The 16212-nt window shown below is 31.9% G+C and overlaps 1 protein-coding gene across 1 annotated transcript; it reads left to right on the top strand.

The window, feature by feature from the left end:
* The first annotated feature begins 2927 nt into the window (after window positions 1-2927).
* LOC149944454 (uncharacterized) lies at window positions 2928-13309 on the top strand. The gene is made up of 4 exons (XM_090175785.1): window positions 2928-3037; window positions 6277-6393; window positions 12831-12995; window positions 13258-13309. Exons 1-4 carry the CDS (start codon window positions 2977-2979, stop codon window positions 13266-13268), a joined length of 354 nt encoding a protein of 117 aa, XP_090031911.1. The 5' UTR covers window positions 2928-2976; the 3' UTR covers window positions 13269-13309.
* The last annotated feature ends 2903 nt before the right edge of the window (window positions 13310-16212 follow it).

The following is a 16212-nucleotide window of genomic DNA, read 5'->3' as shown; positions in this document are numbered from 1 at the left end:
ACGGTCTTTCCGCCCGGTTTGAAAAATGCTGGCAGATCTATGCATAGAAAATTTTCAACTTTGGCAGTATAAAAAGAAACCATAGACAAACCAGTGATTTACGTTATATGTCCAGTCTTAGCGGTACAAACTCTTTAATTGGCTATGAATGATCTATTATTTAAAGGTGTATTCCTTAAAAATGAAAAAGCAAATAAGTCGAATTGACGTAAGTTTTGAACTAAAAATAACAAACTCAGTGAGCAACTAATTAGTTAAAGATTTAAATATAAAAATTTCGTAACGATAGTTAAAATTAAATAATAAAATTATAAAAATTTCGTAAAGATATTGTTAAAATTACAGAATAAAATACCAAAATTTCGTTAAGATATTGTTAAATTTTTGAAATAGCAATATTTCATTTCAATTTGAACCAAAAACTAAATTATTTTCATAAAACTGAAATACATCATCTTAATTTAACCTTGAAAATGCCATAGAAACCAGCGTTGTAGCAACCAGGGAGACAAGGGAACAATCTCCTCTCCTAAATTTTCTACTAAGGGACAACACCTGTGTTTGTCCCCCCCCCCCCCTTGAAATATTGTGAATTTGTTTTTACAACCATTATGAAAAAGATAAATTTGTCGTTTAAAACTTTTAACAACAAAGGAAGAGCGAATTCAAATTCAACTTTCGATGCGCATCATTCATTTCGCTCGCTTGGCGTGTGAGGCAATGTACCCCCCAAACTCAAAAATGTTCCTACGAGCCTGTGGGCCTCAATTGTCCAAAATACGCATTTCTGTAAAATGTCGTGACATTCTCGTGTACTATTTTTCCCCCACTTCTACAATGCTTTCCCCAGCTAAAGATATCCTAGTGAATTCGTTCATGGCCAGTCGTAGCGAATTTATAGAAAGGCCTGAAAATATACACGTAAGCTGTAGCTAACTCAGCCCACTCACGGGTGACACCATTGCTGCTATATCAAATTAGGTACACGGTGGCTAAAATGTTGAGCATTTTCCTTATTAGTGATTTTATCGATACTCCTAACAGGTTGTATACTATTGGACCGAATCCCGTTTGACCGAATCCCATTGAACCGAAAAGTATTTTCGTTTATAGCCCAACATGGCGGGATTCAGTTGAATGGGAAATTTAAATCTGGTTCGTTTTCACTTCGGGTAGGTTAGTTCAGGTTGGGTTAGGTTAGGTTAGGTTAGTTCAGGTTGGGTTAGGTTAGGTTAGGTTAGGTTAGTTCAGGTTGGGTTAGGTTAGGTTAGGTTAGGTTAGTTCAGGTTGGGTTGGGTTGGGTTGGGTTAGGTTAGGTTAGATATGGTAGGCAACTATTTCACGTCGGGTCCTATCAAGGTTATTTTCCAAAATTAAACCCGGAAAATATCAAATTTCAAGGGAAAAGGTCTAAAAATACACGTCGGTACGAAATAATAAATATTTAAGACATAGTTTAGTCCAAATTAGATATACTATCGTCACGTAACCTACGATATATAAATATGTATCACTAACGCGGTTTTCGGTCGATTGGAATTCGGTTGAATGGTACATTCGGACGAATGGGATTTCGGTCCAATGGTTTACAATCCTCCTAACACATCGGGGCGGGTTGTGTCAACTCAAATGTCAATGACATCTTGTTTCCCCCTAATTTTGTTACATTTTATATTGCATATCGGCCTTAATACACTTCGGAGAATCACAACGATTAAACCCGCGGCCGTATTACTACTTCGCATTAGACAGTTGAAATGACGTACTTAAAATGTAAATCACATTTGGTTTAATAATTTTGTTGGAGTGGAAATTTCATCGGCCATTACAAAAAAGGGGAACACACATTTGCCATCCCCTAATCTTTCTAGTTGAATGACAGGGTTAAAAAAATTGTTTGAAGCAGGTTGTTTTGTTTTCAACCGGGAATAATTTCAAAAACTGGTTTTTATTCATTTTTAGACTAATTTTCGTTTTTGTTAGCTCTGTTGAACTGTATTAACCCATTAACGAAAATTTTAATTCTCGTTAAAAAAGGACCAAAATTCTATTCGTAGATTAAAATAAATAAATATATAGTATCTTTTTCTGTGAAAGGCAGGTTTCAAAAAACCTTTGAAAAATAAAAGCAAAACCCCGTGTGGCTTATTTGAAAAAAAATTACTGAGGATTTTTCAACCACATAGTTTAAAACACGGCTTCAAAAAGTTAACTAACACTACATTTCTCTACAAAGATTCAAATTTCAGCGGTACATCAATTGAAATACCTTTCTTACCCGTGTAGTTTTTATAAAATATAAAGTGTATATATATATTTTAATTTTATAATTAAGATTCTTCATAGTTTGGCTAAGATCAAAGTGTAGTATGTGTCACCAAGTTGACAGATATAATTGGATCTATTATACATACATCGGAGATTCAACTTAACCATGGTATAGGTATATATTTTACTATTTGAAAGTAAACCGGCATCAGTGAGATACGTGATTGCTCTTCTGAGCCTTATTAAGATCGCAATGTAAAAAGCCAGACATCTCATCATCTCTCACTTTTATCCTTTTATCGCGGTTCTGTTTCTCACACTTGCCGCAACGAGAAAATACTTTCGCGTTGACAACCTTGACATTTTTTAAATAAATTTTTTGGGAAAATACTTCGGCAATTATCATTATCCCCGGTAACTTTTTTCTTAATTTTTTCAAGAATTCGTAATAAGCTTCTTTCGGAAAGTGTTCATTGGTCGTTCGTGGAGTGACGTGGTGGCACTCCCTTCAAAATTGCAAACGAATATTGTTTTGGCGGAAAGAATAAGGAGATTTTTATCTGTTCGCCCCGAACTGGTTTCGATAGACATCGAAAGCTAAATTCATCGTCTTTTTTTACCTCCTTTTTTCCTCAAACTCCTTTCAGTCGGAAGTGCTGTCCAAATTCGCATTGTCGCGTTCACACCACTTTGAACCGCTTTGTTAAAATGATCGCGCGTTCTCTGTGTTGCACTGGATTGTTCCTATTTGCTTTGTTTCCTTTGTACGGTAAGAAGAAATTATTTTAAATCTTTTTTACTGAAATGAAATAGCTAAACTTTTAAGAATGGAATAGCTATACTTTTAAAAATGAAATAGCTATACTTTTAAAAAATGAAATAGTTATACTTTTAAAAATGAAATAGCTATACTTTTAAAAATGAAATAGTTATACTTTTAAAAATGAAATAGTTATACTTTTAAAAATGAAATAGCTATACTTTTAAAAATGAAATAGCTATACTTTTAAAAATGAAATATCTATACTTTTAAAAATGAAATATCTATACTTTTAAAAATGAAATATCTATATTTTCAAAAATGAAATAGCTATAATTTTAAAAATGAAATAGCTATACTTTTAAAAAATGAAATAGCTATAATTAAAAAAAAATAGCTGTACTTTTAAAATTGAAATAGATATAATTTTTTGCAAAATTAAAATTTTTATTTAAAAATTTTAAAAGTCATACTTTTGAAAAATAAATATTACTATTTCAAAAATTAAATAGTCATACTTTTAAAATATATTTTTATTAAAATGAAATAGCTATATTTAAAAAAGAAATAGCTGTACTTTTAAAATTGAAATAGATATAATTTTTTGCAAAATTAAAATTTTTATTTAAAAATTTTAAAAGTCATACTTTTGAAAAATAAATATTACTATTTCAAAAATTAAATAGTCATACTTTTAAAATATATTTTTATTAAAATGAAATAGCTATATTTAAAAAAGAAATAGCTGTACTTTTAAAATTGAAATATATATAATTTTTTAAATGAAATAGTTAAAAATTTAATATATTAATTTTTAAAATTATTTATATTTAAAAATGTTAATACTCTCACTTTGCAAAATTAAAATTTTTATTTAAAATTTTTGAAAATCATACTTTTGAAAAATAAATATTTTTATTTTAAAAATTAAATAGTCATACTTTTTAAAAATAAATATTTATATTTTAAAAATCAAATAGTCATTCTTTTAAAATATATTTTTATTAAAATGTAATATCTTATATTTTTACTTTAATGAAATATTTAAAAAATAAAATATTTATTATTTTACTAAAATAAATTATTTTACTTTTACTAAAATGAAATATTTATACTTTTACTAAAATGAAATATTTTTTAACTAAAATATTTATATTTTTACTATAATTAAATATTTTTTAAATAAAATATTTATATTTTACTATAATGAAATATTTATACTTTTACTATAATGAAATACTTATATTTTTACTAAAATGAAATATTGATATTTTTATTATGAAATATTGTTATTTTTACTAGAATGAAATATTTATATTTTTACTAAAATGAAATATTTATATTTTACTAAAATGAAATATTTATATTTTTACTAAAATGAAATATTTATTATTTTACTAAAATGAAATATTTTTTAAATAAAATATTTATATTTTTACTATAATGAAATATTTTTTAAATAAAATATTTATATTTTACTATAATGAAATATTTATACTTTTACTAAAATGAAATATTTACATTTTTACTAAAATGAAATATTTATTATTTTACTAAAATGAAATATTTATATTTTACTAAAATGAAATATTTATATTTTTACTAAAATGAAATATTTATTATTTTACTAAAATGAAATATTTTTTAAATAAAATATTTATATTTTTACTATAATGAAATATTTTTTAAATAAAATATTTATATTTTACTATAATGAAATATTTATACTTTTACTAAAATGAAATATTTTTTAAATAAAATATTTATATTTTTACTATAATGAAATACTTATATTTTTACTATAATGAAATACTTATATTTTTACTATAATGAAATACTTATATTTTTACTAAAATGAAATATTGATATTTTTATTATGAAATATTGTTATTTTTGCTAGAATGAAATATTTATATTTTTACTAAAATGAAATATTTATATTTTTACTAAAATGAAATATTTTTATTTTTGCTAAAATGAAATACTTATATTTTTACTAAAATGAAATATCATATATTTTTTACTAAAACGTAATATTTATATATTTATTAATATGAAATATTTATATTTTACTAGAATGAAATATTTATATTTTACTAAAACGAAATATTTATACTTTTACTATAATGAAATACTTATATTTTTACTAAAATGAAATATTGATATTTTTATTATGAAATATTGTTATTTTTACTATAATGAAATATTTATATTTTTACTAAAATGAAATATTTTTATTTTTGCTGAAATGAAATACTTATTTTTTTACAAAAATGAAATATCATATATTTTTTACTAAAACGTAATATTTATATATTTATTAATATGAAATATTTATATTTTACTAAAATGAAATATTTATATTTTTACTAGAATGAAATATTTATATTTTTACTAAAATGAAATATTTATATTTTTACTAAAATGAAATATTTTTATTTTTACTAAAATGAAATATCATATATTTTTTACTAAAACGTAATATTTATATATTTATTAATATGAAATATTTATATTTTACTAAAATGAAATATTTATATTTTTACTAAAATGAAATATTTATATTTTACTAAAATGAAATATTTATATTTTACTAAAATGAAATATTTATATTTTTACTAAAATTAAATATTTATTATTTTACTAAAATGAAATATTTATATTTTACTAAAATGAAATATTTATATTTTACTAAAATGAAATATTTATATTTTTACTAAAATGAAATATTTATTATTTTACTAAAATGAAATATTTTTTAAATAAAATAATTATATTTTTAGTATAATGAAATATTTTTTAAATAAAATATTTATATTTTACTATAATGAAATATTTTTTAAATAAAATATTTATATTTTTGCTTTAATGAAATGTGTTTTAAATAAAATATTTATATTTTTACTACAATGAAATGATTTTTAAATAAAATATTTATATTTTTACTATAATGAAATGACTTAAATAAAATATTTATATTTTTACTATAATGAACCGGTTTATAAATTTCTAACCACATAGTATTTTAGTGTTATTAAGTACTGAAATGTTGAATTTGAAAATTTACAAGCAAGGGCAAGCCAAAATAAACATTCTTTTATTTGCGTAAAATTTAGTTTGGATATTTCACTTAACAATGATTTATAATAAAATTATTTAATTATAATTAATTATAAAAGCAGGTTTACAAAGTGAATACGTCATTGGTTTACGTATTTCTGCCATTAAAAATAGTTTACATCTTTTAGAGCAATACAACTTCAAGAAAGTGGAATGGAGAATTGGTCCACTGATCACGCTCGAAAATCTGTCAACGACGAAACCCTCCGAAGAAGCAACAACAGAGGCAGTTCTTCCAGTTAAAGGTAAATATCCACTTTCGTGTCTCAAAAACAAGAACCAATTTTCGCAAGGAAAAATCTGTGATCCGGCCCGCCGCAACATTTCGGGCCCCATTTTGATTTTAGGTCTAGAGCGGCATCTCTTGCAAACTTTTATTATAATGAAAGTTGTTAATTTTCCGGAAAAATTAAATTCGGAAGAATAAAATATTACTTCTTAAGGGTTTTTATTCTAGACTAGTCTAGAGGTTTAGTTTTACTTTGGGATTCGACAAAATGAAAATGCCGCGAAATTTAAATTTGTGAACCATATTAGGCTAATCATGGAATGAAAACCTTTTTATTTTTACGGAAAAATACGGAATATTTTCCGGAAAAAAATAAAATTAATTTCTATAAATATTCTCTTTATGTATTTATTTTTATATATACTTTTTATATACTAATAATTCATAATATTAATCAGAAATCCATACCTCTACTTGGAATGCTTATCGCGGCAGATTTTCGTCTCGATGTGGCTGACGGTTTTTTGGACATCACTATGTTAACTTAACAAACAACTACGTAATAGGGGAGCTCGTGCAAAGGGGATTTTTCTCTCGTAGGCGGGACCAAAGCCGTCAGAGTGACCTTAACATACGCGATACGACAGGATAAGCATTCCTAGTAGAGGTATGGATTCCTGGGTTAGGTGGTTAAAAATATAGTAGATATACAACTAAGAACGAATTGATTTATACTTAGAGAGAATGACTACCTTAAGACTATTGGAGTTTCTCCTGATCCACCTCACAGTCTGCCCTTATGCTCCTCCCCTTAAAAATCAATTAAATCTGTACTGTATCTCATTGGTTTCCTAAAATTGACGTCTTTTGACGCGATTGAAACACACGCGGGTGACGTTTTTCCTTTATACCCACTTGTGAAAAAGGAAAGCTTTCAGAGTGATCTTACCTTACGTGATACGGAAGGATAACCATTCCAAGTACTGAAATTGAAAGAAAGTTACTTATTGAATTTGTTTTTTTTTCTTCAAATGCCATAAGTACAGATTTCACTGAATTACAAAAAATTTACAAAATTATCACCTGGGGCATACGCAAATCATTCTTGAACCCGTTCGAAGATTCGAGGCGTAATACGAATTAGTGACCAAAAAATATGGTTGCGCTCCCTAATGGTGGCGGTCGGAACTACTCGTTGGATGTCAAATTTAATGCACTGTGGTAGCTAGCAAGTTAGAATCTAAAGGAGACGCTTGACCTAATCAGACCCCTTATACGGCTCGGCACCGTTGCGTCATCTAGACCCGTTTCGGTGGCGAATAGTTTCACAGCGATTAATAATGTTATGTCGTAGGCCGTCAATGTTGCAGACTTCAGTCTTGTGTACCAATTTTTCAAGATGTCCCTAGAACTAAAAGTTGGGTATGGGTAGAGCTATAAATTCGTGTTCTTTGAGTTACAAGGAGTAAAAACGTCTTATGAGTTGAGTGAGTAAAAATATCTACTAGCAAAAGCTTATAAAGCGTTCGCATCTAGAAGTATGCTATCGTTACGATTTAAAATAATGACGAAGTGATTTTAATTACCAAGAGACAGTAAAAATTAATTTCTTGGTTTTATGGTTTCTCAGAGGTTACATATACTGTAACCTAAAAACATTACATTGATCATTGTATTTACAAAAGTTGTTCGGAATGGCCCCCATTGGCAAGCTTGGACGCGCCATAGGGAAGATTCTTGAACACGACGAAAGATTTCTGGCGTGTTTCGGATTGGGTCGCAGGCGTCAGTTATGCGTTGGCAAAGGTTTAAAACGTCTCGAACTTCAGTCTTGTATACCACGTCCTTGTTATGGCCCCAAAGATAGAAATCGCATGGGTTCAAATCAGGAGGTCTGGCTGGCATTGCAACAGTTCCGCCTCGACCCATCTACCTCTGAGGAAAATCGGCATTAAGATGAGCTGTAACCCGAAGGCTAAAATTAGAAGGTGATCCGTCGTGCATAAACCACATTTATTGACTTACGTCTTCAAGTAGCTCTGGTAAAGTGTCTTGTAGAAAGGTGGAGTCCGACTCACCAGTTAGTCTTGGTGGTACAAAATAAGGTCCAATTAAATGGTCGCCAAGGACTAAACTGCACTTGATGTGACCTAACGGTAGTCGCGTGCGGATTTTCTTGCTGCCACTCATGAGGATTATGTAAATCGAAGATTCCGTCACGGGAAAAATGAGCCTAGTCAGAAACTAAGAGCGTACTTAACCAAATGAAGTCTTTAGTCTGCTCCTGAAACCACTGACGAAATTCAACTCGTCTTGGGTAATCAGCTGCATTTAAAGATTGAACCTTTTGTAATTGGAATGGGTGGTACGCCAGACAAGTACATAGTCGACTCGCAATTGACGTCCTACTTGTCTCGTACTGGTCGTAGGATTATCCTCGAAGATACTTATTTCTTGTTTCTCCACGTCTTCTGGAACGTCTCCTTCTGCAGTAGCAGGTCCCGTGGGTTGTATTTTCCCAGTTTCTCCTAAGCGTCTGTCCACCGCCGTGAACATTTGGCGATTTGGAAGCTATCTTTGAGGAGAGTGCTCCTGATACAAGCGCCGCGCTTCCACCTCATTTCCCTGTGTGAGTCCAATCAGTCCATACATAAGATGCATATCGGAATATTCTATATTCGTGAAGTACGCCATATTATAGCAGGTTTACGATACGAAATGTGAATTTCATTGTTGAGGCCCCTCAATTTATGGCAAATTTGAGCTTAGTACCCGTCCAAAAAAACTATTAGAACATGTGTTGTAGGACAAACCTGTAGATTAAAAACATTTTTGTGGGTGGCTATTTAACGAGACCATTAAATACATAATTACACAAGCCAACTACAACTACATTCAGTGTAGTAGCACTCGGGGGAAAACATGGAGATGAGCTAGATACGTTCCAAAATGCCTCTTAAGGTGTTCTTACTTATGGCCATATAAGAATAACAAACGAAATTCAATAATTATCTTTTTTAATAGGCTTAGAAACACCTTGTTATTGTTCAAACGTATTTCTACACGTAGTTCACTTCTTTAATTTTAATAATGCACTTTTGATACCAGTTTTGTTTCTTATCTATAAAGAGGAGAAATCAAATGCTTAGTAAAAGGAAACAATTGGGTCCAAGGAGTAATAGAATCTGCACATTTGCGCGTTTTTCGACGTTTTGACAGCCAATTACTCGGATACGGTTCAATTTAGAAAAACGTTTCTTACCCAAAAAACACGGCCTGAAAATTTGTTCCAGACTTCTCTGAAACATACTGTATAGTCCCCTATGTATAGCATATTTGTTATTTTTAATTCATCTTAATTTTTTTAATTATTATAAATAAAGTAACTTTAAACGTTAATTAATAATTGAATTTAATTTTTTCGAAATGTCTAGTTAGAAATTTGGAAAATTTGGTACTTGTGAAAGTTGTCATTTTAATTACTTTCAATTTCGGTCAATAGATGGTGGCATCTGAGTTACATGGAAATGAAAAATGAGCCGGTTCCAAGCTCTCCGTTACATTTATCGGTTTTTGTCAATACTGCACTAGCACGTTATAAAGCTTGTCCCAAATTGCTCTAACGTGGCGTTTTGCTCAAAAACCATTTTAGTCAGAATATTAAAATTTTAAGGTATACTTCATTAGTTGGGAATGTTTCAAATCCTAAATTTCAAAAAAATTTAAAATATTTCATGGTTTTGAAAATGGTTTTTCGATTGGTAGATGATGGAAAATAATGTCAATGAGAAAGCTGTAGAGCATACTTGAAAGCGTACCAATAAAGTTTGTTCGATTTGAAAAAGACTAATTTGTCGCTTAGCTATGAGGTCATGAAAAAAACAAGTTCGTCGTAGGAGGCAACAGGGTTTTACGGAAGCTTAAATTGTTTTTTAAGACTACTTATATCAAGATATCACAAGTTAATTTTGTTTATTCAATTAGTGAGATAAAGTTTAGCTGGTCTAACTTCAGCCTACTGCTAGTTTTACAAAACATGTTTCTTTTGTTTAATTTGAACAAAGCTCAATTTTCGATTAAGTATTTAATTCAACGTTTTCCAAACTACAAATCAATCTCGCAAGTTTTTGAAACAATGCCTTATTCCGTATTATTTTTGGTGAAGCCAATCAAAACGACCGTAGAGTGTGTCAGTTATTTAGTATACACTACCCTAACACAAATGGCAGTCATAGACCGTGGAAATGTCATTCTTTTTGTTCCAGTAGCTGGTCGCCAAAACATCAAAAAGGAAGACGATGTCCTAGCAGACCTAGGTTTGTCAAGGAGCCAGGTCTGGGGGCCCCTTCAAAGACATAACTTCCATCCATATCGAACGACACTATATCAGGACCGAGATATGGATAGTAGATTTGACTTTTGTAACTGGATAAGAAACATTTCAATAGTGACCAATGAGTGTTTGTTTTCAAAGGATTTGACCACCAAAGTATGCACATGTGGAGTGATGTGAATCCTCACTGGGGATTTCCTCACCACAACCAACTGAAAATTTGGTTGAATTTTTGGGCGGGTCTGGTCGAGGATCGAGTCATTGAGCCTTCTTTTCTGCCAAATCGTCGAAATGGGCAGATCTACTTAGCTCTGTTGCAGAACGAAGCTGCGGACGCTTTGGAAGACATTCCTTTGGTCAACTATAGACGTCTTTGGTTCCAACATGACGGTGTGCCCCCACATCAAACACGAGCTGTTGTGGAGCATCTTAAATTCTTAATGCTCAGTTCCATCAAAGATGGATTGGAAGGAATGGTCCAGTTCATTGGCCTCCAAGGACCTCACACCGATGAACTTTTTCCTGTGGGGCTTCAAAAAAGCCCATGTGTATGCGTCGTATGCGACGATTGTTACGAGCCTCAAAGATTTACGTCGACGTATTATGGATGCCTTCAATTTAGTAACTCCCGAAATGATCCAGCGTTCATTTCGAGATATAGTAATACATCGTGCTGAAACATGTATCGAAGCCAACGAAGGTATAATCGAACTTTATCTCTAATTTCAAATTATTTTTGGTTGTTTAAATCGAAGATTAACCTTGGCAGAAATAACTAAGGCTGTAAGCAACATGTTTTGTAAATCTAGTAGGTTAAAGTTAGACCATTTTAACTTTATCTCATTAATTGAATAAACTAAATTAACATGTGATACCTTGATACCCTGTTGCCTCCTACGGTGAACTGGTTTTTTCAATACCTCATAAAGTTCTAAGTGACAAATTTTTATTTTTCGGTTGAACAAACTTTATTTCAACGATTTCTAGTATTCTATACAGCTTTCTGATTGACAATTTTTTCCCATAACCTACCGGTCAAATTTGTTTTTTTCAAAACCTATAAATATTTTAAATATTTTCCGAATTTTAGGATTTAAAACGTTCCCAACTAAATACATATACCCTACAAATATCAAAACTCTTTCTAAAATGTTTTTTTTTTTAGAAAAACGCCTGGTTAGAGCAATTAGGACATCCTGTTTAGTTCCACTGGAAATGTTTTTTTATTTTTAAATATACGCTCACTGAGTTGGATTGATGCAAAACCTTCCTTTGGTAATGCCTTTATCTAATCAACCATATAGAAATCGCCTAAATTATTTTAAACACTAGAGTAATGTCTGACCTATGTGAGGAAATATATTTTGGATTTCAATATTAAATCAAAGATGGTCTGCTTGCACTTGAAAGCGGCGTTTATAGTATTCTTCCTATCAAGAAAATTTTGATTTCATCTTTCGATTTCTCTGGAGAAAATAAACTGTTCCTGCTGCGATAAATGGGGGTCATGTTCAGTGGTGTAGTCGGGCCAGGGGGGGGGGCCATGCCTCTTTTTTTTTCAACTTGCCAGGGCACGCCTTGCTTCTATTTCGTAAATAGTTTTTCTCGAATAAAGGTTGTGTGAATTTATTATAAATTTTGCCCGTAGGAAAATACCATAATAATTTCAAATCGTTACCTAGGTACGGCCAGCTTCGATCACGCTAAAAATCGAAGTTGGACGTACATATATATCAGCCGGTACAGCCAACTTCGATTACGAGAAAAATCGAAGTTAGCCGTACCAAGGTAGCGCCCCGGTTCTTTTGTTTTAGGACTACACCACTGATTATGTTATAATGTTATGTTATGTTAAGTGAAATAAAGGATTTTTTTTGACATAAATAAACCATTTCCTTTGCTACAAATGAAGTATTTCGTTTGAGAATTTTAAAGAATTTCTGTTAGGATAAAATGAGAATTTCTGTGAATAGAAATGAAGGATATCTTAAAAAAAATAAGAGTTGCTATTTAAAGCAATGCAGGTATTTTCAATTGAGAAATTTTGAAATAACCAATAGTTTATTTTTCCTGAAATTAAGGATTTCCTTTAACAGTAAAAATACGTTCCATTTTTGTAGAGGAGGTATGTCGTCAGCCAGTGGTGAGCGGTTTATGTTACGCCTCGATTCCTAGATTCCATTACAACTACGAGAACAAAACTTGCGTGGAATTTGTCTGGGGAGGTTGCAACAAAAATGACAACAACTTCGGAAGTAAAGAAGAATGCCACACGTTTTGCGACGGTCAGTGAAATAGCCTTTTCAGTTAACATAGAGTCCCCTAGTGGCCAACTCGAGAAACCCATTTACCTTTTGGAATTTGTCTACTTAAAGCAGTTTTTGTGTTTTTAAATGGCAAACGAAAATCCAGTTAGGGGAGCTCTTTGTGAGCTGAAAATGCTTATTTTATTTTTATTTTCCCCGAAGTCAAATGGCTTTTAATAAAATCCACGAAACCAATGCTAACTTCGTTCCTAAATAATAGGCTCAACCTTTTCCTTTTCAGGTGTAGTATGAAACTACATTAAGTGGATTTTGACTACAACCTATCAAGCAATCAAATGAAACTTAATGTTTTTGCTTAAATAAATGATTAAATATTTGTGTCGCTCTTAATTACTAAAATTGAGAAGTACTTATAATGTTTCTATCAGTGTAAATTATGCTTAATTCTTTTTGACTACTGGGCGACTTAACTCGTTATCATTGGAGGTTTATAGAAATTGGATCGAATCGAAGGAAAATCCCTTCGACAGACTTACACACTCTACGAAGAATGGTTTTAAAAGCCTATAATACGTCGTTGGCAGCTTAAAAAAGTTATCGACCTGCTTTTCATAGTTCACAAGAAACGAAGCTGTGTGTAGGTCCCAGGAATCTTCTTCGACAAATAATTTTTGCTGGACACCAAACAAGTGTATTGAAAATTAAAAGTCTTCCATAATGAAAACTGACTTTCGGCGAAATATTGGGAAATCATTGAATCGGAAAGTAAAATTAATTATTTTATAATCACTCTCTTCGTTGCTTGGCGTTTAAGATGAAAACGCGATTTTACTGTAATTTAGCGCCATCAACGTAACCTGGTAGTTATTCAGCCAAAAAAGATATATTAAGAAGTAGCTTATCTGTTGTGGCTGAATTATAGTGTTTCGCCAAAGTTAGCGAGGTTTATAGGACGTTTAAGTCAAGTTTCCACACAGTGTTAGTAGATTTTATGAGGTACTTGCTTGGGCTTAAGACAATGCCAGAAATAAGTGCTGGTTTCCAAAAAGGAAAAAACGAGCGTCGTTACAAAAAATGCTTAAGTTTAAGCTTAGTTTCCTTTAGCTCGTGAATAAATGTATTTTTCTTTACGCGCGTAAAAACGTTTGTACGATCCAAAGTAAGTGCGCTAGTGGAAATTAAGCAGAATGATTAGTTTCAACTAGCTCGTGTAATAACGTATTTTTCTTTACTGGCCTAAAAACGTTTGTACATGCCAAAGTTGAGTGACGCTCCGTTACCCTCGCTAGTGGAAACTAAGCATGACGCTCACCTTTGTGGCGTTTTGGCTCTTTTGAAAATCGTAAACCAGCCTAAAAGAGAAAATTGTTTCTATTTGTTACAGTTCAATGTTACTTTAAAGAAAGGCCTTCTTGTTTTGATGTTACTGATGCGTCACGGGTGACGTATCGATGAAAAGCCTTGAACATAAGAGTAATTCAACGAGGCACCCTGTTTTTAAGCATAAACTGAACTGAACTTCTTCGTATTTCGTGACGAATTAGCTACATAAAAACAAGTTCAGAAAGCGTAGCTTATTATATAAAAATAATTATAATAATAATAATCAGCTAGGCTAATACCCAAGGCACTACCTTAAGCCCAAGTCATCTAGCGACTTTTAATGCCTTTAAACAGGTGGCCGGGTTACAATGCGTAGGAGGGAGGTAGCAAGGCCTTCATGCCACGCGAGCCGTCACCTCCCTACACTAATACAGTTAACCTCTAAAAGTTTTTATGGAAAAGCAAACCGATATAGAAAGGCCGATTTGATTGTAGTTGGAGTTTTTGGTTAGTCAAGCTAATTTGGTAACCGAACAACCAAAAATATTTTAGGAAGCAAAACATTTTTTACGAACTATAGTCGAAATTACTATAAAATTTCGGCTTTTGCGCACGGATTCATACCTGAACACGTTTCGAAATTCGCTGTAAAATCTGAAATGTACTTTTTATTTTAAACCGACAGTAACCTTCCTTCGATATAGCCTTCCTCGACCCCCGAATCATACGAATTCGGAAAACGCTCTTATGAATAATGGCGAAAGAAATCGAATAAATTCGGTCGTAACTATTCCCATTCTATACTCGAGTCGTTTCGATAGGCGCAAAAACCTATAACCTAGCCCTCGATTCCACCCTTAGCAAACACGGAAAGGTAAACGGAGGGCATAAACTTTTCCCTCGTCCACGGCGGCGGCCATAACATCCTGAGAACGCGAGTGCAAGGTGACGTCCATCAACAATGTCGGGTTCCATAAAGAGAAAACGGAAGACGAAAAATCTCTACATTTCTAAAGGCCCTTAAATTTACGGGAGAAAAAAACACAATGCATATAGTTGAGAAAGGCGTTTGGAGTGGAGTCCACTTAGCACGATTGACGCCCCAAAAAAGCAACGGTATAAAAAAGATAAATAACATTCCACCCTGACCGGGGCCCGAATCGAGGCACCGCGCGGGGGTATAGGTGTAGGCGCCCCTTTATTTTCGACCCTCTTTTACGGTAAAGCGCGTTTTCTTGAAAAAACTGCTTTCTTCTCTATTTTTTCCTCCCGTTTTTCTCTCTTTCTCTCCATTTTACGGGTGGCGCCATCTTATGCCGAAACACCTGAAATGATAACCAATATTATGAGACCCGATTGAAGGGAGAACTTCCAGATGTATGTTGAATTAAAAAAATTTCCGTTTCTGCCAAGTTTAACCGAAGCTGGAGGTGATTGGCGCTAGGTATGTTAAAAATAAGCTGTAGCGCGTCTTAAAAGACAATTTTTCAATTAAGTTCATATTCCCTTTAAGCGATGTTTTACGTAAAAACTAGGAAGGCCTCTAACGGCATTACCCCTGTGAAAGGATCTTCTTCCGTGTTAAATGTGTACTGATCAACATGGCTTCGCTACATCTTCACGAAGCTCACGTCCTTTCTTATGAAAAAGCTTTTCTATCAAGAACATACGTAAAAGCTCATTGTGGTCAAGAATGCATTTATTTATTCTTAAGGGGAATATAACCTGCAAAACAATGTTTCTGGAAGACCCCTTCAATTTTTCAAATTACCCTGGACAGTGGTGCCAAACATGTCTAAAGTCAAAGGCAAGAGCGGCTAGAGCTGCAAACGTTGGTATTCCACACCAAGTACCTTCGGTTATATTCCCTTTAAGGGGGAAGACTATAGAGTGGCCATAGTCTAATTTCGCG

Source organism: Leiobunum rupestre, chromosome 5 (assembly GCF_980474605.1).
Source record: "Leiobunum rupestre chromosome 5, qqLeiRupe1.1.hap1, whole genome shotgun sequence".
Classification (NCBI taxonomy): Eukaryota; Metazoa; Arthropoda; class Arachnida; order Opiliones; family Sclerosomatidae; genus Leiobunum; species Leiobunum rupestre.
The sequence above is the reverse complement of the archived record's forward strand: the minus strand, read 5'-3'. Positions and strand labels throughout refer to the sequence as shown.